Below are 27504 nucleotides of genomic sequence, written 5' to 3'. Positions count from 1 at the left end.
TCAGAAACAAGAGGGAGGCAGCAGCAGTGGAAATATAAAATGGCCTTATTGTGAAAACATCCATATGTAGTTTGATTGGCATATTGTATTCTGATATGAAAATATTAGCAAGGGTTCAGGCTGGGTAGTATTGAAACTGATGGGGCCATTATTAAGGTTTTTTAGGGGGAGGGCAGGGATATGGCATTTATCCTTTAAACACCTGTCAGTTGGTGCAATTTTCAAAGGTTAAAAAAAAAGGTGCTCTTCAAAAAATCACTTCTAAGCTCAGGAATGTTTTCCATTTAGTATCCAGACCTAGGTAACACTATTGACAGCAAAACAACTGCCCCAAACTTCTCTTTGCAGAACGCTTTCAGAAGGGGTTCCAACAGCCAGCAAGCATATGCCCCCCCACCCTTCCCTGCCTCTTTTCCTCTAACACGTACCCACCCCCATACCCACCAGTCAGTTGAGATCAGTCTGTTCTTGGGTTAGAATCTCCATGCCAATCCGCCATATTTTTTTTAAAAAGCAAGTCCAGCATAAATATCTAGCTACCTTCTCTCTTCTTTCCATCTCACTGTCTCCCCTCCAAAATTCCTGAAATGAAACATAAGCAGCATGTGCCTGTGTGCTTAAATCTTTCAGAAGTGACCAGTATTATTATTTGTCTATGGAAACTATCACAATGGGGGGGAAAAAAAGTAAACTTTCTGAGTTGCAGTTCCAGGTTCAGATGGGTGATGTGTTTGTACCATTATTTTAACAGCGTGATTTTTTTTAGGTTTGTGCAAAGCCCTAATTCATTCTGTTTAAGCTAAGTCGGTCAGGAATTATGTCTGCTACAGATCTAGACATACGATGTTCTAAAAATATTAGAATCAGGGAACATCCTTGTAGCACTGAAGTATTTTTATCTTCTGGAATGGTTCCCTCACTAAGAACAATAAAAGTATCACAGCATATGCAACGTTTTGTGGGTGAAAATTTTATTTTCAGTCCCCTTTATGGAATATATTCACACTCCAACTGTAATCTTGTCATCTGTTTTAGTGTTTTTTGTTTTTTTAAGTCTTGTTTTTCTCTTCCTACATGATGTATCTTAGTTCTTTGATTAATTGCTGTTTTGTTAATTGGGATTTCTTTTTGCATAATGAAATGTGCTGCAAAGGGGCATGTGCTCATTAATAATTTTCACAAGCTGAGGTATGGATGGGGAGGTGGAAAATGGCAGGTACATTCTTGCATGAGAAAACGATTTTGCTCCATGTTTCATGTTCCTAATTCTGATTAAATGACAGCTGTTAATATGGCCATGGTAATGAAGATCTTTCTTCTTCCACATACCTTTGGTGGGCAGTGGTATTGCACCAAGATGTTTATAACTTCAAATTTCGAAAAGTTAAAAGAGGTGCTTTTACCCCTTGGAAAACTGCGTGCTTCTGTATCACCTCACTGGTTGAGTTTTAAGTGAATATCTCTCAAGTGCAGTGGTGACTCTGTCAAATGGCTTCTGCAGTACACAAGCTTTTAACGTGAGGCTTAAGTGGTGTGAAGGAGATTTTGTCAGCTCACTGTACTCACTGTACTTGAGAGGATTTTATCCTTGCGGTCGTCCCCATCCTGTGTAAGTACAGTTTGTATTTTTGTCATTGAGCACAAGGCCCCTGTGAAGCTAACTAAAGCCTGTTTTTGGAAATCATGTTTGGCTGATGGAGTTACACCGGGAATTTGCCAGAATACATCAATTTTCTGGGTTCACGGTGGGGGAGCAAGAGTACTATTTTACATGAATGCCAAATGAATTAAAAGTAGCCTGTCCTATTTGCAGTGCTGGGAAAAGCTTCTTTCTATATTGGTATTTGTTGTCTTCAAAAAAAAATCTAATAGATTTTTAGTCATATTTGCTAATTTTTTAACATAAAAAATTAACAATCTGACAAATGATCACTCAGTCTGCTTGGACAGGCTATGTAGGTACCGTCTTAAATCTCCCTCTCCTTGTTATCCATGCATTATAACTGTTTAGCCACCTGGCCAGAGTATTGTGTCTTATCTTAATGTTATACAACAGGATGAAAGGATGATCTCATGGGCAGAAAATTGAACTAAGGCTCAAGAGACCTGGCATCAATTCCTAGCTCAGCTACTGTTAATTTGCCCATGCGCCTCAGTTCTCCACTTGTAAAATGCAACTAATGATTTCCTACCTTGTGCATGTTGTAAGGATAAAATCCAGCTCACCCTACTGAGAAAATGTTCTACACACTTAGTAATCAAAACCAGGGATTGAGATGGGAGCATTAGGCAAACTTCAACTTTTCTTTTACTTCTAGTGTAGCATCTGGGCATCTTCTAAGATGCCCAGATTGTAATAGCATGATATAAGAGACAGTGTATTGTCATTTAGCCAGCTAATTGTTAGAGCTACTGCCAGTTATTAAGGGACATATTGATTTAAAAAAGACAGCCAGACAGACACTATTTTTATATATATAACATATACATACACACACTTTTAAGTTATAAGAATATTCTTTGAGGTGTAGTATACCTTTAAATACTAAAGTACACCATGACCTTTCTGCAAATCTATCCTGAAATGTAAAAATCTAGCATTAAACGCCCACTTGATTTTTCCATTACACGTCAAAATTAGAATTCAGATAATTCGTTTTTAGACTGTCCTTTGACGTTGTGAAGTATTTGTGGGAAAGTCAATGTTAGCCTGAACAACAGTTGTAAATTATAGGATTCCTGGAAACTAGAAAGGGTAGTGAATTAAACTAAGTAAAATGGAAATCTCAGAGATGTACGAGATGTTAAGTAAGTACTGAAAAAGGAATTCACAAACAAAAACATGAATGTGAATGATCATAAGAGAAAGGAAATGGAACATCCAAATCATAAGTTGGTATTAACATCCAGCACCCAGCTCCCTAGCAGGTGTGCATAGGAGATGCCAGGGGAAAAAGCCAGTTATAAGTCTGTCATAGTTGAAAGTTTCCCTAGGAAACACTATTAGGACATATCAGTATCCATAGCCCATACACACAAGGGAATACTGTGTCCAGCATCACATCACCTTTTAGTCCCTTTTTACTTACCTTTTACTGTCAACTGAAAAATTACCCTTCTAACAGGATTTATTTTTACCCATTGGGTACAAATAACACATCTATTTATTAGAGCAGGAATTTTTTTTTAAAGATCATTTTTGTTTTTCTTGGTTTGTTTTATATGTTTTTAGCTTCACTGATTTGCTTTTTTGGGGATGAGGATAGTCATTTTTCCCTATTTTGGGTTCTTCTCACAGCAGTGAGAATCAAAACATTTTGAAATATGAAACTGTAATGAAATACAACACTACAGGTGAAATACCTGTCGCTACTTTTTAAAGGTTTTTTTTCTTAATGGTCTTGATCATGGCTGTCCAGCTGGTGGCTCAATGGCCACATACAGCCTACCAGAAATTAACATGCAGCCTGGGGACCCACTGCTGTACAGCAGGAAAGGGCTTTGTGGGGGGGACTGCACATTACCAGAGCTCCCCACGTGTTGGGAGGCCGCATAAAGCTAGCACTGCCTGGGGGAGATCTGTGGCACAGCCTGTGGGGCCCAGGGTTTTGATCAGGGAGCAACCTGGGGACTTGCCGTCTGCACCATTTGGTCTTCATGGGGGGCAGCCATGGGGTGGCATGCTGTTGCAGTGTGTGGCCCCCAGCCATGCCATAGTTGGACAGCCCTCGTCCATCTTGCAAACTGCAAACTGGTTTCCTTTTAACATTTGTCATGGTCTTGATCTTTCCGTTTCTTTCTGCTCCTGCATCATTAGTTCAGTACTCAAGGCAGTGACTTGTTTCTTCATAGTGAAAAAGCTGATGTTTGCTCTCCAGCAGGCTTCCAATCTGAGCTTGGCAACAAAGGAACATTTGAGCTCAAAACCTTGTCAAGAAGTAATCAAAAGCTGTAAAGAATGATCAGATATTGAATGCATTGAAGAACCATGAACACATTCAAAAAATAGCTAGAGCTAGTCTGTTGCTTGAGTTGGAAATTCTTAACAATTTCCACCTACTTTTTTTGTAACCTATAGGATCTTGTAGGGATCCAAAGATGATGATGACAGTGCAGATAACCCCTTTATCTCTTCCCAATAAAAGAAATAATGGAGTCCAGATACTGCAGGGAGATTTTTGGCCCACTTACTGGAGGTCTTATCATTATAACAATTGTTTCATATGGAGTCTAGTCACTTCATGTTGCCCTAACTAATCACAACAAAAAGTTGTCATGTGGATAGTTGTCCAGACCATAAATCAGTGAGGATTCTTCAGGACATATCACCAAGTCTTAAACCTTCAGTAGGTTCAGGAAAAAAAGCAGTTGTACAAATGGAAGCTGCAGTGGGACTTACCCTTGATTCTGGAATTACAGTAGCTTCTGTAAAGACCAGCTTAGTGTTGAGACACACAAAATTGAGCCATTGCCCATTGCTGCTTGGCAGTGCTTTTCATTGTCGATAGCGTCCATATTTCCCTAAAGTTAGAAGCAGCATGTACACAGTGGCATGTTTGAAATGAAGCTCTTGCTCCCCTTTGTCATTCAGAAATGATAGAACAGAGGAAGAATTCTGCCCAATCTGTTCTCTTTTGTTTCCCCAAAAGGAAGCACACTGAGATATTAGAAAAGGTCAAAGAAAAATAAAATGGATAGATATATCTAAAGCATCATATGCTGAGCAGTCATCCTTGATCTATATTTTCTGTTCCATTTTAAATGATGAAAGGTTATTGCATATTTCTTGCCTTAAAAATGTTCCCCACAATGACAGCATGCAGCCCAGAATGAAATGTATTGCCAAACTTGAAAACTTCTCGTATCGAAAAGTCTCGTAATGGAAAGATTAACACCTCTTTAGCTGATCACACTTTCTTTCCAGGGATCACTTCTACATTATGAGCAGTTAATTTCTTACAGCTGAATTCTTAATACAAGTGAACCAGGACATTTTTATTGAGAATATTGTAAACATGCCCAAAAAACTGTAAGTTTATTACATTTCAGGAACCCCATTTTAACACTCCAGCTCTAGTCTTCATAAAGTGAAGCCAAAATTAGAAAACTAGCCTCTTGATGTCTGGGTGGCTATTATTTAATACTGCTAGAATTTCTACAGCCTAATGCAAAAAAAATACCAGTGCTGTGCTCCCATTTGGTCATGTTGTTAATTGTGGCATCCCTGCTAAATCCGTATGTCACCAACTGATGACATCTTTATGCATGAGATATTATGGTGGCATTGATGTCAGCATCAGACCTAATCAAAGGTTCACCTAGCCTATTAACCTGTTGGGCTAGTTTGGTCAACGCCCACAGTTTCCATAGCCAGTGAAATCCAAATAAATGATTTTAGCTAGCATCACATCCAGCTGTCTTTGACACCCTAGCCCAAATAACCAGATAACCCCCTTATAGCTGGGTCAGCTGGGGGTGGCTTTTGTCATGAGCCCAGAGCAAGCCTTAATCTCACACTTCTGAAATTGTATTGAAATGCCTTCACACCCCATCGCAAAAATAGTAACCTTTGTAAATTATAGCAACTTTTCTGAATGTATTACTGTTAAGATAAATTACCTCTGTCTGTCTTAGAGAGTTGTCTGTAATAAATTCAATAACTTGCTCCTTTATTTATTTCTTTCATATTATATAAGACTTAGGTATTACTGGCCCATATATTCAAAGATTTGTTTTTTGGCACTTTTAAAATGTAGGCCCACACCTACTACAGAAACCAATGAACAATACACAAGTGAACAAGCAATGGTTTTGCCATCAGAAATCTTTACCTTTTTTCTACTTGTAGTGAGATTAGTGTATTTCAATTTTAAACCAAGTGTCTGTTTATTCACTGAATAGAAAAGAGCACCAGAGACATGACTCACCGTCTTTGTTTTGCACTTTAACCATTTTTCCTCCATTAAAAAAAATTGAGTTGTGTTTAGTTGGCCATTATTTTGCTATGCAGTGAAACTTGGCAAATGTATTCTTGGGCTGAAAGGGGAAAAGTACTGTAAACAGTTTTTAAACTCTTGTTTGTCTGTTTCCTGGTTGTGGAAGTTGGCTGAAATTATGATCTATATTTTTTTTTACACTCCTGACTCCACAAGCCACTTGCAATAATATTTTTCTATTGGAGAGTTTCAACTCATTAGTTGAAAATAACACCGTTGTTTACTTTGTACGCATGTAGTTTTTAACTAATTTTGATGAGAATACATTTGTATTTGCATAGCAGCTGCATAGACTCATGCCAGGAAGAGATCTGCCAAATTTCACTTGTTTGGTTATAAAGGATGTTATATTGCATTCTAGTGAGGCTTTACAAATGATTTTTTAACATACTTGCATCACTTTATAATTAAAGAGTTCTGCGGTAATTCACGGGGTAAAAATAAAACATAGATCTTATGAAGACATAAGGAACATTCAAAAAGCTATTAATCTTATGCATTTAAAAAGCACTTTTTAGCCACAAAAATCTCAACCTTTCTGTAGTAGACTTCCTCCAGGGATGACTGTGATGCCCTCTGGTAGATAAATGACCTGCCCTGCTCTTTAAGCAATCCTCCATTTCCTTTCATCTGCCACTCCTGGATCATCTTAATAAATTTGTAAAAGGAGCCCAAGGGTCTTAGAGTGAGCCTTGGTTTATCTTCCTGCCAGCAGATCCCTTCCAGACCCACTGACCTCAACCTATTCCCCACATCAAATAGGCCTCCCTGGCCCATATATGCCTCCCAGAGCACCCGTTGCCTTATGGGCTATTCACAGCCTCCAACCTCCCCTACAGCTGTGCCTATAGATTCATCAACTGTAGAGTCAGAAGGGACCACAAAGGATCATTGTGTCCAACCCCTGCCCCTGTCAGGAAAGAGGACCAAGGTCAGATGAGCCCAGCCAGCTGTATATCAAGCCTCCTCTTGAAGACCTCCAAGTTAGGTCATAGCACCACCTCTCTTGGCAGCCCATTCCAGATTCTGGCCACCCTTACTGTAAACAATTGCTTCCTAATGTCTAACCTGAATCTACTCTCCACTAGTTTACACCCATTATTCCCAGCTACTCCTAGGGGTGCTCTGGTAAATAGTGCATCTCCAATTCCCTGTTGTCCTCCCTTGATAAACGTATAGGCAGCTACAAGGTCTCTCCTCAGACATCTGTGTGAAGGCTGTAGCGATCCAGATCCCTCGGAGGGTCTTTCGTCATTTTGTACATCAGGGGGTTTCATAGTTTCGTAGTTCAGAGGAGGCTTTGAGTGCATTCTACTTGAAGGTTTTGACTGCATTCTACCAGTGCAGTCCCTTCCAACCCTGCCAACTATGAAATGCAAGTGGCTCTCCTCTGAACCCTCTCCAGATTCTCCATGTCCCTCTTGAAGTGCGGCACCCAAACCTGACCACAGTATTCAAACTGCAGCCTGACCAGTGCCACATAGAGGGGAAGCATCACCTCCCTTGATCTGTTGGTCATGCATCTGCTAATGCATGAAAAGGTGCAATTGGACTTGTTGATGGTTTCATTACACTGCCAGCTTATGTTCATCTTGGAGTCAACTATGACTCCAAGGTCCCTCTCAGCCACTGAGGTGCTAAGGAGATCATCCCCCATCCTATAGGTGTGCTAGGGATTCCTCCTCCCTAGGTGGAGTACCTTGCATTTATCTTTGTTGAATTGCATCCTATTTCATGTGCAGTAACCTGCTTTAGTTAATATGCATTAAATCTAGTACCTCTGGGCTCTTACACACATGCAGGGAGCCTGCCCTGACATGCTAGAAATCCAGCACGTTGGAGCAGATGTGATTAATCAGAAAGTAACACACACTAGCAGACTCTAGTGCAGGGTGGGCAAAATGGTGGATCCAGCCAGCAGCTGGACTCCATTTCCCAGCAGCCCCTGCCTATATGGCTTGCAGCAGTGACAGCCTGGTCCCAAGCTGAGGCAGTGCTGCAATCCGCTGCCTGCACGCCCCTGCCCGGATCGTTAATGGTTAACTAAAGATAGTTGATGCTAAATGTTTGGGGAAAGATATAAAACCGTCATGGTTCGAATCTCTGATTGGATTGAGGGTAGGACCCTGGCAAGTGCAGAGTAGAGCGCTGCAGTACATAAACTGTTAGTCTGATCCATTAGGACAGTTCTTTTGTTTTTATCACAGTAACTGGGAAGATGACAGCTTCTCATGAGCACCATGTTCCTGCAGAGTTTGGATTAGAACCCGTGTTTCTGAATGGCAAAACAAAACTCTCACTCATTTGAACCAAAAATTCCCTGTTCTCTGAATCAGCTGTAGAAGCAGTTGGCAAGTTTTTTACGGTGGGAGGCTAAAATGACCTGTCTTGAGTGCAAGGTGGGCTAGCGCTAAGATCCAGCCACCACTTTGCCTCTCCCCACCATTGCTTCTCTCTACTGCCCAGCTGCAGCAGGGCACAGGAAGTCTCCTCACTTTCCAGGTGCAGAGCAACACAGTGTGATGCAGGCAGAGCCCCTGCTGCCAAAGCCCCAGCTCTGCAGGCCAGATCCAGTGGCTGTGTAGGCTGAATCCAGCCCACAAGCCATGGGTTGCTATCCGCCAAGCAGAAGGAATTACTTGCATGTTCTTTTTAAAGCAGAGTCACCTAATGGAAGACAAAATATTCATAGGCCCTTGTGTGGTTCCAACACTTCAGTTTATGTAAATCAGTGTAGATCCTTTAGGTGATTAAAAGCTCACCCATTTTACACATATTAAAGTGCTGGCTCAAAACACTTAATCCTGTTCTCAGTCAAGACAAGTGGAAATATCCCATTGATATCACTAGGCATGGCTGGGCTTCAAACTATTTGCAACTTAAGTCATTAAAAAGTTTGCTTATTTTTAGATGGTTTTCTTCAAATGCCCCTGGTTTCTGGGTATAGGGGACTTGCTTAACTCACCTGAGTTGGAAAATAACTGGTTACATTTGCTAGCAGAGAGAAGGGAAAGTTTGAAATCATGGTGGTTTTTAACAGCCTGCTATAAAAAAATAAAACAATCCCCCCCCCCAAAAAAAAGCTTAATAAGAATTCTGTACGCTTCGTAGAAATACTGTCTTTTCCCATCCAAATACATGTTAGTTTCCACCTCAAAGCAAAGTTTTAAGTGAAGCTAAAATGGTGGTGGGGGGGGGTTGATTTAGTGCTGCTGCCTCCTCATGGTTTATAATATTATAAACTCACAGAGAACAGGAAAACATAGACTAGTCCTCAGCTCGTACTCATCCTTGAAGAGTTTTCTCAGCAACATGAGGAAGTTCGGGATTTTTATAAGTTATCAGAGCAGATCCTAACTCTTTCATCCTTTGAGTCTCTTCATGAGACTGTCACTCTAATACCTTATTACTTACCTCACCCAGTTGTTCACGCTGCAGAGTTTTTGGTGCATGGACCAATACAGCTGTAGTAGATTGCAAAGCACTAAGAGTCTTTTATGCCTCATTAGCTGTTATATCAATAGGATTTGTGTTTGTGGGGAGGGGGAATCAGATGTACTTTTTGCTTTTCCTTGAGCTTCCTCTCATGTCACATCTCTCATCGGTGTGAGTAACAATATTGCCTTTTGTTCATAATGGTGGATGTAGTAATTTATTTCATTGCCATGCGATGCAGGTTCTGGGCTGACCAATGTTAAAACAGAAGAGATCTCTGAAGTAAAGATGGATGCAGAGTTCCGACATGATTCAGGATATGAAGTGCATCATCAGAAGTTGGTGAGTGGACCACAAAGCTTTTTAAGTTTATACCTTGAATCATGGTGGCTAATATCATTCTTATATAAAGGGAAAATACATTCTCAGCTTCTCTTAATTTTAGAGGTGTAAAAATATAATTTTCTAGCAAAGAGTAAGTTGCAAGTAATTTCATAGGAATCAGTGGACTTAAGAGTGAAAAATGTATGAGAAAAAAATCAAGCCAACAGTTAGTACATGCATAAAACCATTTATGTTCATTTATGAAAAGTATGATCTTTAGTGCATCTCTTCTTGTCAATGATCAAGTAACTAAGGAAAGGGAACAGCTAACAGAATCCTAGGTACAGTGTAGTAATAAAATGAGGCAAATGGAATAGGGGCAGGAAAGGCAGTTTAGGGGTGAGGAATGAAACTCTCTCGCAAACTGAATCATTGTCAGCCAAAACAATAAATGCCAAGGCACATGGTAACTGATCTTCAAAATTTCCTTCTCTGCTGTTACTGTGCAATTCTCTGCCTATTTCATTTTCATTTCTATTTATTTGTATCTTTGTTTTCCCACTTTTGTACTCTTGCTACTTAAGTATCACACTTCTCTGTGTATGGAAGAGAGCTCTTCCCTTAGTTTAGCACTGTGGCACATACGAATACAAAAAGATCCAAGCAAGACTACATGTCTCCAAAGGATTTTTGATCAGATCCAATAAAAAGTGAAGCAGTGGAGGGTTCTTACGATAGTGTTGTAATGGTAGGTCAATATCTGTCCTTCTGCCTCCTCCTTTCTTGGGAGTAATTATTGATGATGTTGAATATTATTCTAAATTCCTAATATTAAACTTGAAAGGCTTTTTAAAAATATGTTCTTACAATTAAGCTGAAAATTAAAGTGAACATGGGACTCAGATTTGCATTTGAGCAAGGTAATCACTCATTAAATACTCTGCCAGTTCTTTGATGTTGAGAATAGAGAATTCTTAGTTTGACAAGCTAATCTAAAATGAATTAGCATTAATGATAATTTGAGAGAGCCTGATGCACCTACATGAGAGGGGTTAAACATCTGGTGCATAAGCTAAAGTTTCCTCTAGGGAAGAAACCTGGCGGTAGTGTATTTCAGTGTGCTTATTTTCATGTTGTTGTCCTTGTATCACATGCACTTAATTACTTATCGCTCTCACATTCTGTGATTTGCTATATCTGCCCAAGCAGTTAGGAGCTGTAGCTCCCACTACTGTGTTAGCTGATAAGATAGTATCCCATAAAATAGGCAGGAAGTATTGCAGAATAACAGTATCTGCCTAAAAATATGCTTTAAATTGCTTTATCTTGTGAAATACTACTGATAGCTAAAACCATCATTCAGAAGTTAATTTGGGAATTTTCTTTTTTATATATCGCCCCAGTTTTTTGTATTGAAGGCGAATTTAGCTACAACTAATAAAATAACACTAACAATACTAGGCAACAACTTTCTTATTATACCCAAGGCACTGCATGTTGCCATCCAGGTCAAACATATATTGGCAAGATAGTTTAGGTAACTATTCCAAATCTGAAGGTGTTCTGAGGTATTATTCCTCCCTCCCCCAACCTATATGAGGGTCATTTTGAAATTCATATTTAAAGATGCCTCTCTTCTTACTTATCACTTGAAAGCAGTTGATAGAGACATGCTTTCAGGTTGGTTTCCTTTCCCCTTTTCCGTACCCTGCAGCATTTATCTAAAAATCCCTTTGGAATCATGGTTGAGAGGCTTAGAAAAAAATGTAATGCAGACCTGGAGTTATCAATTCATTTTGACTTGGCTATTTTTCTCTAAAAAGGTATTTCTGTTTTAAATACAGGAGCCATTGTTTTTCAAGTTTGTTCTTCAAGACTGAACCCATGGCACTTTATGCTTGTGCTAGCAAATAGGAATTAACTAAGCCATTTTTCAGAGTTTTAAAAAACAAGCAAACCAAAAAAGTCTTTTATCACCTTTTCATTTATATGCATGCAATATTGACAGGAGAAATTAACACTTCTCTCTACATCAAATTATACCAACTGTATGTTTTGTGCCTGTTTGGTTGAATTCTTCTTATTTAAACATCTCTTGCTTAACCAATACAACAACATAAAAGTATCAAAGCATGCAAAATAAATATGGAAGGTTGTTTTCTAAAAGAGTGCAAATGTGATGCAACTCATTGGAAACTCAGCTAATCTCCAAATCTCCTTCCTTTTAAATATTTTTTTAAAATGAGAAGCATCACAGAAAAGCTAAGAACTGGTCCAGTTGAGTCCAAGAAAAAACAAAAGGATAAAGTAGTCTTTCTTCTACTTAATAACTGGTATGCTTACTGTAACAGAAGATGAGAATGTCTGTGACGGACAGGCAGACAATATATTTTAAATATATACATCATACCAATTGAATGATGCAGTTTAATATATAACATGACTGTGAAATCAGTCAGACAGATTTCACAGTCTGACTGATTTCACAGTCATGTTATATATTAAACTGCATCATTCAATTGGTATGATGTATATATTTCTATACATTTTGCTGTTTTCAAGATCCCGCTATTTGAAACTCATAGCAAAGCATTATTGTGTCCAAAAATTTCCCAAGTTACGTCATACTTACCATATGTCATCATTTTCCTGCCTCGCTCTATGAAGGCTTGATGACTTCCTTTTGCTACGCACCTTAAAATAGGATGCCTATTTCCAAACTGTCTCTTTGCTGTTAGACAAGTCACCTTGCTTACAATGAATTTTTTCCCAGCTGGGTATATGAAGGCTCTGTCATTATCTGGTGGGTATAAAATGTGCTTACCTAAAACAATCCTGAACTCTCAAATTAATGAAAAAATGTCTCATTCTTATATGCAGAAGGTAGAGAAATCTTCGTGTTTTAGGTACCTTCCCATGAACCCTGTCAGTCATCTTGAGATTTACTTAGCTGATACTGAAACTAGCATGGGCAGTTAATAGAAGTTATACTTGAAGTGGCTCTGACTGAAAGGTTCTGAGTAGCTCCTGGACATCTGCACAGCTAGCAGCAATGCAAAATTTGCATATTAGTTATACTCTTCTTTTGGTTGGGAGAGGTTGGTGCTGCACTGACTTGCTTTCTGCACTGCTGTAGGTCATGAAAACAACAAAACACCAAGGTCATGCAATAAAGTTTCAGGAAAGTCTGCTTAATCACTTTCTAAAATGTCTTCAAGACTGTACAACTTAGCAAAACAGCAATAGGGGTGGAAGGTATGATTGGATATCTAATTTTTTGTTTGTTTTTTTCCTAGGTGTTCTTTGCTGAAGATGTAGGTTCAAACAAAGGTGCCATCATTGGACTAATGGTGGGAGGTGTTGTCATAGCAACAGTGATTGTCATTACTTTGGTGATGCTGAAGAAGAAACAGTACACATCCATCCATCACGGTGTAGTAGAGGTAGGTAAAGGTTATCTGGCACAGCTGCATTCCCATAAATGGGAGTGGTTGGAGACTATCTTGTACAACTCTATAAGACAGTGTGTTTAAAACTGGAGCAAAACAGGCAATTTGGTTAACCAATGTTTGATTGCAGTGTGGTTTCCATAATAAAATTATCTGTTTTATCAGAGAGACTAAATGAACATGGGGGGAAGTGGGCATACTAGAAGGGAGGAATTGGCTGCAATCGGACCTAGACAGGTTACAGGGGTGGGTGGATGAGAATGGGATGGGATTCAACACTGACATGTGCAAGGTGCTGCACCTGGGGGGGAAGAACCAGCACCATACCTACAGGCTGGGGAACTCCCTTCTCGTCACTACAGAGGCAGAAAAGGATCTTGGAGTCGTCATTGATGCCAAGATGAACATGGGCCGGCAGTGTGGGGACGCAGTCAGGAAGGCCAACCGCACCTTGTCATGCATCCACACATGCATCTGGAGCAGGTCCAAGGAGGTGATCCTCCCCCTCTATGCAGCACTGGTCAGGCCGCAGCTTCCAGTTCTGGGCGCCATGCTTCAAGAGGGATGTGGACAGCATGGAGAGGGTCCAGAGGAGAGCCACTCGCATGATCGGGGCAGCAGGGCAGGCCCTATGAGGACAGGCTACGGGATCTGAACCTGTTCAGCCTCCACAAGAGAAGGCTGAGGGGGAATCTAGTGGCCTGTTACAAACTAGTCAGGGGAGACCAGCAGGCATTGGAGGAGTCACTGTTCCCCTGAGCACCACCAGGAGTGACTAGGAATAACAGCACAAGGTGGCAAAGGGTAGATTCAGACTAGACATCAGGAGGCGCTACTTCACTGTCAGGGCGGCTAGGATCTGGAACCAGCTTCCAAGAGAAGTGGTGCTGGCTCCTACCCTGGGGGTCTTTAAGAAGAGGCTAGATGTACACCTTGCTGGGTCATTTGACCCTAGTACTCTTTCCAGCCATGGCAGGGGGTTGGACTTGATGATCTGCTCAGGTCCCTTCCAACTCTACCAACTATGAAACTATGAATGATCACAGAATCATAGAAAATTTAGGTTGGAAAGGACTTCAGAAGGTCATCTACCCCAACCCCCTGCTCAATGCATTCTCAACTATTATCATCCAAGCCAAGGCTTTGTCTAGCTGGGTTTTAAAATCTCCAAGTGTGGTGATTCTGCAACCACTCTGGTTAACCTGTTCCAGTGCTTTACTATGGTCCTAGTGAGAGAGTTTTTCCTAAGCTCTAACCTAAACTTCCCTTGTTGTAACTTGAGACCATTGCTGCTCATTCTGTCACCTTCCACCACTGAGAACAGTCTCAAGTATTTGAAGGTTGATATTAAATCCCCTCAGTCTTTTCTTCTCTGGACTAAATAAGCCCAGTTCCCTCAGACTCTCATCAGAAGTCATATGCCCCAGGCCCGTCACCTAACCATTTTCGTAGCCCTCTGCTGGACTCTCTCAAATGTGTCTACATCCTTTCTGTAGTAGGGGTCCAAGACTGGACGCAATACTCCAGATGTGGTCTCACCAACATCTGCTGAATAGAGGGAAATAATCATTTCCCTCAATCTGCTGGGAATACTCCTAATAATACAGTGTGCCATTAGCCTAAAATGATCTCAATGTGTAAATTTAAGCACAGTAATCCAAACTATAAGCCATTTTAAATTGCATCTAAAACTGCAAAGATTGTTGAGGGGTTTGGGGACCTAGAGGGAGAGGAGTTCATTTACCTGTAGAATTTAACAGTAGTTGCAAAGAGACTCCTTCATTGGTTCATAAAAGTTTAGTGAAAATATTAGATAAGAAGAGGTTTTAGGCAGGTCTTCTGCGGATTCAGCTGCATATTACAAGGATTTGCCACGTATGGATACTATATTACTTTTTGTACTCCTAACAAGATAAATTCTTCACAGCCAACAGCCTTTATTTATGGCTAATCTGAAATTCATAGAGTTGAAAAAGCACGTATGAAACTCCTAAGATCTTTTCTCAGAATGAAAACAATTGCTTTTCCCCAAACTGTCAAATCCATGGCATTTTAACAATAGTTAAAAGTAGCATTACCGGTAACATCCTAAGATTTAAGAGGGTCGCAGTGTAGAGAGAGACTGCATTATGAGAGGATTCTGTTGTTGTTGTTTTTTTCCAACTTGGCTTAGTTTACTGATATCCAAAACCCCCAAAGATACTTGGCTGACTGGAAGGGAACACCTGAGTATCTTTAGAGATGCTCTGCAGGCTGGATTGGGGACACAAGGACTATTCAAGCCCTTTGGACAGAGAACATCTGGCTGACTAGCTTTTCCCCCAGTAAATTCCTTTACTGAAGAGACTGTCTGCTATCCTACTTAGAACTGTGGATTTTGCTGGGTTGCCCCAAGGAGTGGTGAAGCCCCTCTTTCAGGACCTGAACTGGAGCTCACTTGTTGAGTCAGGGCCACAGAAAACCTAGGAGGGTTGGGGTCTCAGGTGGAAAGGAGACTGTCCCCTTGCTCCAGAAGCCAAGGGGTGCTTTCACTGATCAAACAAGGATTCAGAGAGGGGTTTTTTTTTCCCCCAACCATCCTGGGGAAGAAAGCTCTTCATTTTACATCCACATAAAAGGAAGTCTCATTAAACACCTTGTCTATCATTAAACTGCTGGCATGTGCTCAGTAATAGAAACAAACTATGAAGCTGATTTTAATGCGGCTAGTACTGACCATGACTATAAAACACATGATCAATGTTGGGCAAACGTACTGATGGGATCCTACCACAAATTAGTGTAGCCCATCCGAATAAGATATGTAGTAGTGCCTATTGCCCTCAGTTCCCTTTCATAACTGACCTTTTTTCAGGGCATAGTGAGCCACTACACTAAGTACATTTTGACTTCCTCTTCACTCCCACAGCTGAGCTGGGATTTTCTTTCCCATTTCCAATGATTCCTGTTTTTATAGCACCCTTAAATGTGTGGCAGACATTACAAAATGGAATCCCAAACAGTTCACCTAGAATCTTTTGGTCCCGTACTCTCAGCCTGTCACATATGATTATAGATTTCATAGACATTAGGGGCTAGAAAGGACCATGCAAGATTGAGTGCAGCCTCCCTGCCATAGGTAGGATGTCTGCTGGGGTCAAATGATCCCAGCAAAATAAGCATTCAAACGTTTTCTGAATGAGTCCAGAGTAGGTGCTTGCACCACCTCTGGGGGGAGTCTGTTCTAGACCCTGGACACTCAGACTGTGTAAAGAAGTTTTTCTTTGTGTCCAGCCTAAATGAGCTTTCCAGAAGTTTGTGGCCATTAGACCTTGTTATCCCTTGGGGAGCCCTGGTGAATAACTGCTCTCCCAGATCCTGGTGCATACCCCTTATATACTTATAGGTTGCCACCAAGTGCCACCCTGAGCCTTCTCTTCTCCAGGTGGAAGAGTCCCATGTCCCTCAACCTCTCCTCATAAGGCTTTCTCTCTTGGCCTTTGATCATGCAGATGACTCTCCTTTGGACTCTCAAGCTTATCCACATCTCTCCTGAAGTGGGGGGGCCCAAAACTGGATGCAGTACTCCAGCTGCGGCCTCACTAAGGCCGAATAAAACGGGAGGATGATGTCTCTGGTTTTGCTTGAGATGCATCGGTGGATGCATGCCAGAATTTGGTTTGTTTTGCTAGCCATGGCATCGCATTAGTGGCTCGTGTTCATCTTGTAGTCGGTCAAGACCCCCAAGTCTCTTTCAGTTGTAGTGCTAGCAAGCATAGCACTGCTGAGCCTATAAATATGTTTTTTTCCTCCCAAAGTGGAGCACCCTGCATTTCTCTGCACTGAATGCCATCGGGTTTTGGTCTGCCCACTTGCTAGCCTGTCCAGGTTGGCCTGTTCCCCAGCCTGTTCTCCAGTGTGACTGCCGTCCCCCATAGCTTAGTGTCATCCATGAACTTCACCAGTCTGCATCTGAGTCCCAAATCCAGCTCCTTAATGAGGATGTTGAAGAATACTGGCCTGAGTACTGAGCCCTGAGGGATACCACTGGTTGCCTTACACCATGTTGATTTGCTCCCATCAGCTATTACTGTTTGGGTATGACCCCGGAGCTACTTCCCCAGCCATCGGACTGTGAGATGGTTGAGGCTGCAGTTCCCCAACTTAACCATGAGGACATCATGGGAGACTACGTCAAAGGCTTTCCTGAAATCCAGATATGACATCAACCTTGTCTCCCTTGTCCAGGCAATGTGTCACCTGGTCATAGAAGGAAGCGAGGTTGGTCAGGCAAGACCTTCCAGCAGCAAAGCCATGTTGGCTGGCACTCAGAAAGTTGTCTTGCATTACCCACTTGCTGATGGAACCTTTGGTGATTTCCTTATCAAATCTTTCTAGGGATGGATGTCAGACTGACTGACCTGTAATTCCCTGAATCATTCTTCCTTCCTTTCTTGAAGATTGGGGCTACATTGGCTCTTTTCCAGTCTTCCAGTGCTTCTCATAAGCACCACGAGTTCATAAATATCATTGTCAGAGGGCATGCTATGATGTCCATCATCTCCTTCAAGACTCTCAGGTGCATTCCATCTGGGCCCGCCACTTTATGGATGTCAAGCTTCTCGAGGTGTTCCCTCACTTGATCTGCGTCAATTGTGGTCCACCTCCCACACCCTGGAGGCTTTGCATCCTGTCCAACAGGGTGACCCCCTTGAGCACAAAGAAGACCAACACAAAGTAATCATTTAGGAGATTGGCCTTTTCCTCATCAGATGTTAGTTGCCCCATTGATTTAGCAGGGGTCCAAAGTTGCCTTTGTTCTTTCTCTGACTTCCCACACATCTGAAGAAAGGCTTTTTGTTGTCCTTGATTCCCGTGGCTATCCTGTGTTTGGTTTCTGCCTTGGCTCTTCTGCTCCACTCTCTACCGGTGCATGCTAATGCTGTGTAGTCCTCTGTGGTGGTGAGTCTCGTTCTCCATCTGGTGTAGGGTTCTCTTTTTAGTTTCATGAGGTCCAAAAGTTCCCTGTTGAGCCAAGGGGATTTCCCAGACTGCTGACTGCCTTTCCTGTGGGACAGAATGGACTTTCCCAGTGCTTCAAGTATTGTGTCCTTAAGGAACAACCATTCCTCGTGGACTCCCCTTTCTGAGGGGCCATGGTCTCTTAGTGCCTGACTGACCAGCTTCTGAGGTTGTGCAAGTCAGCCTTCCCTAAGTTGAGAATTTCTGTTTTACTGAAAGATTTTCCAGGCCTGCATCGGACAGAAAAAGAGATCAGTTCCTGGTCACAGGGTCTGACAGTAAAGGGAGGAGTAGGGGGAAGGGGAAGAAGTGGAGGGGCAAAGGGCAAGGGAGCTACCTGTTTCCCCCCCACCCTCGCCCCAGCCCAATTTATTTTCCCAGCTGTAGCAGTGGAGGAGAGACGGATAATAACCTCCAATAATTAGATTCTATACCTGGAAAACTGTAGCAAATGTATACATTTTCCATATACAGAATCTAATTATGCGGGTTCTCCTATATTCAAGTAAATACTCTACATAAGGTCTAGTAGAGTGTTTGAGATCAGAGCCAGGATTCTTGATTTTGCAAGACTTACCACAAGGTTTTGGATTTACCATACAATTTAATGTCTCTGCCTTAATTTTCACAGGGAAAACAGAAATATAGTGTAGGGTCATTGAGGATTAGTTAGCAAATGTTTTTACAGTGCTTTCAATAAAATAGTGACATACACAATGTTTATTGTTAAAATGACTTCAAAGTTGGGTCATTCCAATCCAAAGGGGACTAATCCTTCTCTGAAAGTCACAGTTTTATAAGTAAGGCCTGTCATTTAAAATAAAGAGTTTTGCAACTTGTCCATACTAGAAAGGTATACATTGCGTCCCATTGACTCTTCCGTTTTGGAAACTGCTGTAACAGTGTTAAATTAATAGTAATAGGTATAGAATTGTAAACAGTTGGCATTACAACTCTACTTACAACCCTCTGTTCCTAACACTTCCCTCTGCTTTCCCCTTCCCTCACCCGTGGGAGCTGTAAATAACCTAAATTGCATGTAAAATTCTCCTCATTGAGAGTACAACTGTGAGCAGGTTTGAAAGGCAAATACTTGCCTAAAATTATAGATGACTGAAAATAGGCTACTAGATACACACAGTTAAAGAACCAATCCAAACATACAGGTGTTCATTGTGCATCATCAATTTGGAAAAATCTGACTGCAAATAAATATTTTTTGTTCATAGTATCTTTAGCTGTTGAAAAATATTGCCCAAGTTTCTGGCCTGCTATTCAGTTACAAAAGCAGCCTGAATCTAATATAGAATTTGTTAATGATTTCTGAAAATGAGCTCCTGATGCCAAATGCAGGGGCTCCTGCATAGCAAATATGTAGACAAGAGCAAAAATTATTTGAGAGTAATTATTCAGCATATTGAAAAAAGGTTAGAAGGAAAATTCAGGCTGATGAATTATATGAGATTTCTTGGTAGAAAAAGCAGTCTGCTGGGTGCATAATCACTCAGCAGAAGTGGGAGAAGTCCCATCACTTGGGGCTTTTAAAGTTAAACTGCAAAAATCACCAGAAATTTAGAATAATGAATATTAGTTTTGAAGATAAATTGGAAGGCCCTATGGGTTACATGTTCCAGTGAGGATCAGAACGCATTGCAAATTAGGTTCAGCTTCCCTTCTTATGGCATTATCTGCAGAGTTATGAACAGTGCTAGATACAGCCTTATTTATATTGCCATTCATTGTTTTTGGTGTTCCTAATCTTTCTTTCCTGATTACATCCTCAGTTTCTTGCCTGTTTCCTCTTTCTTTGATTCCTGTGGATTCTTCCATTTATTTCTGTAGTGTTTTCACCCTCTCTCTCCTCCAAGAAGATAATACTGATTGTGTGCTTTATTCTGTGGTTCTGGATAAAATTGCTATGAGGTAAATCCCCAAGTTTAAATGAGATAGCGAATTCACTACAAAGCTTTCAACTGTTCCTCTCCTAGAGAATCCTCTGGCTTCAATACAGAGAGCGCAGCATGGGCAGAAAGTCTGTCCAGACCAGTCTGATAGCAAGGCAAATAGACTTAACCTCTTCTGTGGTATTTAAGGTATCTGTGTCAATGTTGTGACATACAGAAATCCCTAATCTTGTGGCCCGAGAATGAAATCAGCCTAACTTCTGGAGCAGGGGTCAACAACGTTTTGGGGTAGGGTGGCAAAAACACCCACAACCTTGACTTGTACAATGGTGATGTTCCAGGGGTGGATGGCAGGGGAGCTGTGAAGGGCCCAATCCTTGTTGTGGCAGTACAGCCCTGGTGCCTTCCCCACCATCCACCCTAAAGCGTGTTTGCCAAACAAAATGCCTTTGCATGCCACATTCTGGCACCTATGCTAGGGGTTGCCCACCCATGTTGTAGAGCTTGAGAGTCTTCTTATAACACTGTCTTTGACTGTGAGCTCTCCTATGGCTTGCATTGCTTGATCTGAACAAAGAGCAGTTGTTTCTGTGCATGTTACATGCACAGATAAGAGCCCAAATCAAGCACAACATGTGAAGCATATTTGACATTACAGCAGCTCATTCAAGGGAAAGAGTCGGTGCTTTTTACTGGGTACTTGTATGACCTCCTCAATCATTTTAAGCCCATGCTAGAAGCTTATTAAAAATTGTATAGCTTATTCTTTGCTGTCCTTTTTGCTTAATGTCTATGACAACAGCCACTTTGACAAGCAGCAGTTGGTACACAGTAGCGTTTTGATCGTGACATTGTCATGACAAAAATAGCTAGCACTGTCACATTTATAAAGTCCTCTGGGTAGGTTTGACATCTCATATGTTTGTTTGTACAGCACACACCTGATTGGATCTACTGGGCACTATCTATTCATACGTATTAATTAAAAGTGCTGTTGTACAGATTCCTGGTAGGGGAACATAGTTCTTGCCAGGTATAGTCATCGTGTTATGTACAATATTTCTACATATGAGGAAAGTGGTAACCTCTGAGGAAAAGGAATTTAAACAGCAGGAGCTAGTCAACCAGCCTGAAGATAATTGCTGAGAATCTGTAGTGGTTTGTCACAGTCCATCACCTGCCCCACTCTCACTGTGGGGAGAAAGGAAGGAGCAGTGGCAGGCATGGAGAGTGGCATTAAAATGCAAGTGCAGGATTGTGCACTAGCTGCTGAGCAAGTTATTGTGTGAGAAGTGTCTTGGGGATTTGAGCATAGAGGTGGAAGAGAAGCCAGGATGTGAAATTCCTAAGGGTGCTCCTGCCCTTGATAAATTGAAATGATTGTTGACAGCTAAGCTGAGCATTCAGCTGTCTCTTGCCCCAGCTAAAGAAACTAATGTTCTGGCAGAACTGAGAAAAAGAGCTGTTCATTTCTTTTGTTTTTCTTTAGAAAAGGGCAGGTTTGTTCCTAACTCCAGAAGCTAGAGAAATGTGAAGTGAAAGGGCAGTTTAAAAGCAAAAGGGCCTCCTCTCTCACCAGCAGCTGGTTTGTACAGAATGTTTTACAGGAAAAGAAGAAGCAAACATTGTTCATATTGCTGCAAGAAAGAAGTGTTCACTGCTGACTCAGCTGTTAATATCTACCTTGCCTTCAAACTGTTTAAAACCATCTTTTAATAACAGCATTTTAACAACCCAGGGGTCTGGTTACATTCCAGAATAGGGAGCATAGGAAGTGCCATTTCAGAACAGAGCCATGGTCCATTCTGTCTAATACCCTTTCTCCAATGGCAGCTGTGCTTCTATGGAAAAGGTAAGACACCCTGTGTAGAAAATGATGCAGACCTGCATGTGGAAACAGCATGTACCCCTGAAGTTGGTGTCCTTGCTTGATTAAAGGGCAAGGATTTTCCCATACATAAAGAGAAACAGAATTCCAGATAACCTGGAGACAGTGGTGAGTGTTTTGCACCACTCTCTTCTGACAACTGGGGCAAATGTGAAGAGAGAGTTAGGGTGGTTTAATAGTCAGTGGGAATACATTAGGTGTAGCAAACAGTTATGACTGGAAGGTTTAACTCAAAGTAGAAAGCAGAGGACTTTAGAGCCCCAGTTAGGAATGGTAACAAAAATTATGAGATCAGGTTGTATTTGTCTAAGCAGTAGAACAACTTGCCTTACTTATTTCCTGGGACATTGAGTGTTATAACCTGTAGGGGAAAGTATGTGGCTGGCAGGCTGCCCTCATCAAACTAAAATATTTCCAGTAGTATAGGCCGTAGTTCAACTAAATATGGGGCATGAACACCTCTTTACTTGTTCATCAGAAGGTTAGACTAAGCCAGCCCACTATATAAGATTTCTTAAGGGAATACATTATCCAGAAGGTTATTTTATGCTAAACATAAAAAGTTATTTTTTGCTAAAGGTAACTATTTAACAAAACTCACCATTAACATTTCCATAGCTAATATTTTAGCATAGTTTAAAAACCCATGTACACTTTTGCTTCTAAACCTTTGGGCACAGTACAAACTCAATAACTTTTTTTTTTTCTTTTAAGCTGTCAAATACTAGAGATAACAGCAAAGAGAAAATAGCTGACAGAGAGGTTCCCTTATCTCCTTTTTAATAGGTATTTAGCAATATAGTCAGGAGATGGTAGGTTTTGAATACACAACAGTTATTGAGTTCATGTAGCAGAGATAAAGCATCTAATTATCATTTTGGGACTGTTCTTACCAGCTCTGATTTGATGTAGCGTTGTATTATTCTAATGTTCAATGAAGGAGGTAACTAATCTATGGATCAGCAGTTATTTGGCAGTGGATTTTTAACCATTGGTTGGTCTTTATTCTAAGAAAATCAACAGCAGTCAGTTTTGGTTAAATAGAAAATATGTAACTAGTTCTGACATGTAAAGTGCTTTTTCTGATACTTTGAGGCCAAATTCAACTTGGAATAACAGGGCTGTCTTCCCAGAGAATGCAATGCGAATTGTGCTGGCTTATTCTGTAGTTTCTTTTGGCCCCCCATCAAGTATCTTTATTTTAAACTTTTATTAACAAATGTTAAAAGTCTTGAGGAGTGCCAGCTGACCGCCCAGGCAGTATCTGGGAGTCCAGCACAGGCCTTCAGCGTCTCTTCAAAGTTCTTTGTTCTGCGTAGCGTCGTTTTCCTTGTGTGGAGACTAGGCATGCCCCCAGCATGCCAGGAATTCACTGAGCACAGGCAGAGATAGTGCCCTGAAGGTATTGCAACCTGAAAGTCAGGAGAAATAGGAAAACAGTCAGGAAAGTACACCCCATGTCTGTGCTTGTTTTAATCTGCTGGGTTGCAAACACTTTGGAGCGGAGACAAATAGAACAGTCAAATCAACATTATAGAGCGAAGCTGCCTTGGCTGTTGGGTCCTAAAACAGCACAGTTCAGCTCTCGTGCGTACCAAGGCACATCCTGCATGGTACTTCGGCACAAAAGTGAAACAGGATGTGTAGGTGAAGAAGAAATTTCCTTTGAGTCCAGCGAATAGGAATAGCACACACCTGCTTTGCCTGCACACTGCTCTGTAGATCTTTGTTGGCTTCTAGGTTGTGTCCAGGTTCAGTTTGAGATGGTGACTTTGGTCTGTGAGCCCTTCTGTGGTTTGAGCCCTGAGTATCTTGGTCTCTCTCTTTAACCTGCCTGTTGAGGTTAGTTTACAATGAGCTGTCATGCCCTAAGGCAGAGGTGGCCAGCCTTTTTGGCACACATACCACAAGTTAAACTCTGTCCATCACTGAGTACCACTCTGTCCCCCCACCACTCCCTCCCCAACTTCTCTCCCCACCAAGACATACATACCTGATAGAGCTGGGGTCAGCAACATTTTTTGGCAGAGTGCCGAAAACACCCACAACTTCAACTTGTAAGATATTGGTGCGCCAAGGGTGGATGACGGGGGAGCCATGAGGGGCCCAATCCTTGCTGTTGCTGTGTAGCCCCAGCCCCTTCCCTGCCACCCACCTAGAGGCATGTGTGCCAAGCAAAATGCCTTTGAGTGCCACACTCTAGCACCTGTGCCAGGGGTTGCCTGTCCCTGCAATAGAGTTTCCACCCTAGTGAACCAGAATGGAAACATGGGGGCTCAGGCCTCTGGCTGCACAGAGCAAAGATGGGGGTGAGAGGTAGTTAGGAGACTGCTGGAAGGAGGAGTGTCATCACCAAGAGCCAGGTTAGCCCTTTCCTGGCACCACAGCTGCTGCAGTGTTATATGGTGAGTGAGGATCCAGAGTCCAAATTCAGCCATGGCTGCAGGGGCAGAAAAGGGTTAACTTGGCTCTTGGCCCTGACACCTGCCATGCCTCACAACAGCATCCTGCCTCACTCTCCACTCCACCAAGTGCTTTGCTCCCTGCCTCCATTGCAGTGCCTCCCTATACTTAATGCCCGGGACTTGCAAGCCACACAGCAGTTGCTCATGCCACTTGTGATACTGCCCAAGGGAGTATGCTCCGTAGTCGAAGCCCTCCAACAGGCAGTTATTCCTACGGAGCCAGAATCCATTGACCATGTGAGCACACTTCCAAGATTTACTTATCTGTTCGCTGAGGATATTTCGGTCAGGTTGGGGTTAAGCAGGAATGAATTTGCTTGCTTCTCTTTTTGATGTGTGCATTGGGGCTTTTAAATCTTTCACTTCTGGGGGTTTTGTGGTTTACAACCACATGCAGTCAGCGCCATTCTATGATTCTCAGTGAATTTACAATGCCGTGTGGTTTAAAGAGGAGTTCTGACCACAATCTGTCCTCCCCACCACAGGTGGATGCTGCAGTGACACCAGAGGAACGCCACCTTTCCAAGATGCAGCAAAACGGCTATGAAAATCCAACCTACAAGTTCTTTGAACAGATGCAGAACTAGAACACCGCAGCAGCCTCATGCGTTGGACAGCAAAAAGATTGCTTCACTGCCCATTGGTGTTCAGTTATAGAATAATGTGGGAAGAAATAAAAACACTCTGTTTTATTATTTACTCATTATCGCCTTTTGACAGCTGTGCTGTAACACAAGTAGATGCCTGAACTTGAATTAATAAAATCAGTAATGTATTTTCTCTTTCTCTCTCTTTCTCTCTCTCTGTCTCTCTCACTCTCTCTGTCTCTCTCTTTACATTTCAGTCTTTACACTACATTATTAATGAATGTTTTTTGTGTACTGTAAAGAGTTTAGCTGTATTTAACTAGTGCATGAATAGATTCTCTTTCCCAATTATTTATCATATAACTCCTTAGCCAGTTGTATATTATTCTTGTGATTTGTGACAACAAAATTAAGTCCTAATTGAAATATGCTTTAAGAATTGAAGGGGGATGCTTTCTGTGTCTGTGGGGTTTAGCTGCTTCTCCTTGCTGAGTATTTTTTTCTGATCACTATGCATTTTAAAGTACAACTACATTTTTTAAAGTATTCCAGATGAGTTATCGAAATTATTTTCCTCTGCAGTTGCATTTTATTGTACAGATTGTTGCTTCTGCTGTATTAGTGATGTAGAAATCATGGGAATATACATTTGTTTTTTTGTGCCTGTTTTATGTGCACACCTTAGGCATTGAAAGGTAAAAGTTATTTTCTTTTTCATGTATCTTTTGGATCTTTTAGAAAAAAATAAAATTTTAAAAGGGATCTCTATTAATTAAGAGCACTTATAGGGGGGAAAAAGTGCCTGCTGGCCTACAATTAATGGGGATCCTACCAACGTCTCTGCAGGATGATTGTACAGAATCATTGCTTATGAATTGATAGCTTTCTACACTGTGTTACATAAATAAATTAAGAAAAAAACCTTTGGGCAAGAGTTTTTTTTGGAGGCATAAAACAGGTTTTTGAAAGCAACTTAATAAACATCAGACATTTGGGATCAGGAGTAGGGGAGGGATTTTCCTAGAAGCTGATACAGATCATAAAACATTCACGGTTTGAATTATACGGCATGCGAAAATAGCAGTGTGGGGAGGGTGTGCTGGCCTTGGTATGCCTTTCTCTCAAAAATGTCGTCATCTTTTTTCAGTTTGTATAATAGTGTTTTACTGTAAATAAATACATTCCTAGAGGAGTCGCAGTGTAGTGGTCTGATTATGTCACTACAACTCCAACTTGCATACAAGTGTGAAACTCCCCGACTAAGAATGATTTGCTGAATGCTGTCTCTCAGCTCTGTTGCTTCTCCATTGCTCACGCTGGAGATATTATCATGTCACTTACTCTCTACCTCCATTCTGCTTTAGACAGGTAGGGCCAAGGACTGTGGCATTGCACTGTGGGTCAGAGTAGTTTTGTGTCTGTTCTTTATGAGGCCAAGGCCAGCCTGGTGGTGAAGTGCAGGGGCCTGCTTTGCTGAAGATTTTAGGACTGGGGACATCCCAACAGATGCATGATTATTTTTCCATAGGTCATATTCTTCATCATTCCCATCACCAGTGATGCTTCCCCATAAAAAGTTGAGCAAGTTGATAATATCTAAGGGGTACTCCAATACTGCCTGACAACTGTGTGACTATCAACGTTATGGCTCCTACCTTATAGGATGCAGTGTCAATCATCATTGATAACAAATCCCAGTCTGGTTCCTTCTGCCTATTTCTTCAGCTTGATGCTAGTTAGAAATATGGGTCGGTTTCCCACCACCATCCCTCCTGTGAGCCTATCTCCACTGCAGTGAATATGCTGGAGGTAGTCCTGATGTGACCAAGCCGTGCAGAGGGACTGCCTGGTGAATTAGGTACTGGAACTTCAAAAACCCTCCTGCATATGCAGTTGTGTCCAGCTGCAATTTGAAATACTACTTAACTCCAGCTGGAGATTTTTTTTCTCCCTGAGAATATGGCTGGGAGATAGGTAAGGACAAACTTGATCAACAATGCAGGACAGGGGAAAGCCAACACCTCTCTCTTGCTCTCTGGCAAAGAGGCCAAAGGCAGAAAGAGAGAGAAGAAAATAAGGTTTTGCAACAGGGAAATGCCTTCCACACATAATGTCTCCCTACCAAGCCCCAGCAATCAGATGTCCAAAGATGGCCCCCGTCTCATCTGGAGTGAGAAGCCTACACAGCAGAATGCAATTGCATTTGTATCACAGGTAAGCATACCTCCACTGACTCTAAGTACTGCAGCTAACAAGAAAACAAAGTGCAGCAAGGGCTTCAGAGCAGACTAGCAACCTGAGTGCAAAGCTATCAGGGAGCCCTGGTTACCCTGAATGGCTGCTAACCTATGTCGAGCCATCTTCATTAGCAGTAGTACCCAGGCTTGCTAGACAAAAACTAGCTTGGCTATGCTTCCCTATTTTACACCCGTATCTTCAGTTGCTCTGCTGACAT

At 41.6% G+C, this 27504-nt stretch overlaps 1 protein-coding gene across 4 annotated transcripts in view; it reads left to right on the top strand.

Moving 5' to 3' along the window:
• Positions 1-26241, top strand: part of APP (amyloid beta precursor protein) — a 366031-nt gene extending 339790 nt beyond the window's left edge. For all 4 annotated transcript variants that reach the window (XM_090060391.1, XM_090060383.1, XM_090060378.1 and 1 more), the window contains 3 exons: positions 9673-9773; positions 13052-13198; positions 24948-26241. In XM_090060391.1, coding sequence (XP_089916517.1) covers positions 9673-9773; positions 13052-13198; positions 24948-25049 — 350 coding nt within the window. In that variant the 3' untranslated portion in view covers positions 25050-26241. The remainder of the gene's footprint in view (positions 1-9672; positions 9774-13051; positions 13199-24947) is intronic.
• Positions 26242-27504: the final 1263 nt, after the last annotated feature.

The sequence above is a fragment of the Crocodylus siamensis genome, chromosome 1 (genome assembly GCF_052110815.1).
Source record: "Crocodylus siamensis isolate JL-2025a chromosome 1, ASM5211081v1, whole genome shotgun sequence".
Lineage (NCBI taxonomy): Eukaryota > Metazoa > Chordata > Crocodylia > Crocodylidae > Crocodylus > Crocodylus siamensis.
Note: the sequence above shows the minus strand (reverse complement) of the source record. Positions and strands in the feature narration are given on the sequence as shown.